We start from the raw sequence: 1,548 nt of genomic DNA on the forward strand, positions 1-1,548 counted from the left end.
TCCCGTGGCCGGTTGGAAGGTGGGCGGCACCGGGGCAAGGTCTGCCTGTAGCTTTCTAGTTGATGCCCACTTGTCTGTTTCCTTCAGAAGGTTCTCCGTGCAGAGATGTGCCCGCTGCCACCTTGGGATCTCAGCCTCTGAAATGGTCATGAGAGCCAGGGAGTCGGTTTATCACCTGAGCTGCTTCACCTGCACCACCTGCAACAAGACTCTGACCACAGGCGATCACTTTGGCATGAAGGACAACCTGGTTTACTGCAGGGCCCACTTCGAGTCCCTTTTACAAGGAGAGTATCCCCCTCAGCTAAGCTACACCGAGCTGGCAGCCAAGAGTGGAGGGCTGGCCCTGCCTTACTTCAACGGCGCTGGCACAGTCCAGAAAGGGAGGCCCAGGAAACGAAAGAGTCCTGCCTTGGGAGTGGACATCGTCAGCTACAACTCAGGTGGGAAACACAAGCCGAGCCTCCCTCCCGCTCCTCCGAAAAGAGCGTTCTCGGGCTTCCCCTCAGCTAGGCAGTGCGTGAGTAACTCAGCCAGGCCAAGTCTTGCTTAACCATTGGAAAATCAAACAGCTCTCTGAGGGCTGGAGCGTTTGCAGGAAAGCTAACAGCAGCCTTCCTCAAAGGCTGTCTTTGCCTATTAATGTCAAACACCCAAACTTAGCCACTTCCCAGGGTAAAGACCGAAAAAAGGAAAAGGAAAAAAATCCCAACCCTGTCACAGTGATCTCTATAGGAACCTCGGAGATACTGTTATCATTATTTGTATTTTATTAGCAAAAAGCACTTCGCCAGTTAGACCTCAAATTAGAAGTAACCAAATGGATCAGGGAAAAAAAAAAGCCTAAATGTTAGACTACATGGTTCCTACAACGCCAATGCAGTATGAACATAACTCGATATAGATATTCCATTTATAGTAATTAAGTCCTCAGGCTAAATAATCCTGTTTTACTGGCACATAAACGATCAAACTATACAAGAGGCCAACAAATAAATGTTCCCGGTAACAAAGCCCTAACAAATGTAATTAAGGAGAAAGGTTTCTGCTCTCTCAACAGTAGGAAAGGAACAAATATTGCCCCATATTAAATTTCTTCCCTAACTCCAGTCACTTCAGTACCCAAACCGTGCCTAAACACACAGCGTTAGGGGCCAGAGGTAAAGTAGTTTCAGGTATGATCAAGTGGTTTAAGCGGCGTTTCATTAGATGGAAGACGAAAGCAGGAAGTGTAAACCTGGATTAACAAACTGCCGACTCCAAAAATCACTGTAGCGAAATGTAAGCTCCCCATGGACAGTAACGGGGAAAGAAGGGTGTGGGAAGCAAGAGCGGTGCAAGGTGTTTCCCTGTGAAGCGGGGAGCCGTTCCGGCAGGGCAGGGAGCAGAGGGCTCCGGTCTGGGCAGCGGCGGAGCTGGGGAGGCGGGAGAGAGTCCAGGCCCTCCCCTTCCAGCAAAAGCTGATCGAGAAGAGCCCACCGTTCCCGGCCCGGAGCTCTCTCCCCTCCAGCCAAGTTCATCCCGCCACCACCGAGATCCATAAGCGAT

At 50.5% G+C, this 1,548-nt stretch overlaps 1 protein-coding gene across 2 annotated transcripts in view; it reads left to right on the plus strand.

Annotated features, from left to right (window-relative positions):
- The first annotated feature begins 84 nt into the window (after positions 1 to 84).
- LHX9 (LIM homeobox 9) overlaps positions 85 to 1,548 on the plus strand; it is an 11,941-nt gene continuing 10,477 nt past the window's right edge. For both annotated transcript variants that reach the window (XM_010167829.1, XM_029084920.1), the window contains exon 1: positions 85 to 443. In XM_010167829.1, the coding sequence (XP_010166131.1) occupies positions 143 to 443 (301 nt within the window). In that variant the 5' untranslated portion in view covers positions 85 to 142. The remainder of the gene's footprint in view (positions 444 to 1,548) is intronic.

This window comes from Antrostomus carolinensis, unplaced genomic scaffold, assembly GCF_000700745.2.
Source record: "Antrostomus carolinensis isolate BGI_N321 unplaced genomic scaffold, ASM70074v2 scaffold39445, whole genome shotgun sequence".
Taxonomy (NCBI): Eukaryota; Metazoa; Chordata; class Aves; order Caprimulgiformes; family Caprimulgidae; genus Antrostomus; species Antrostomus carolinensis.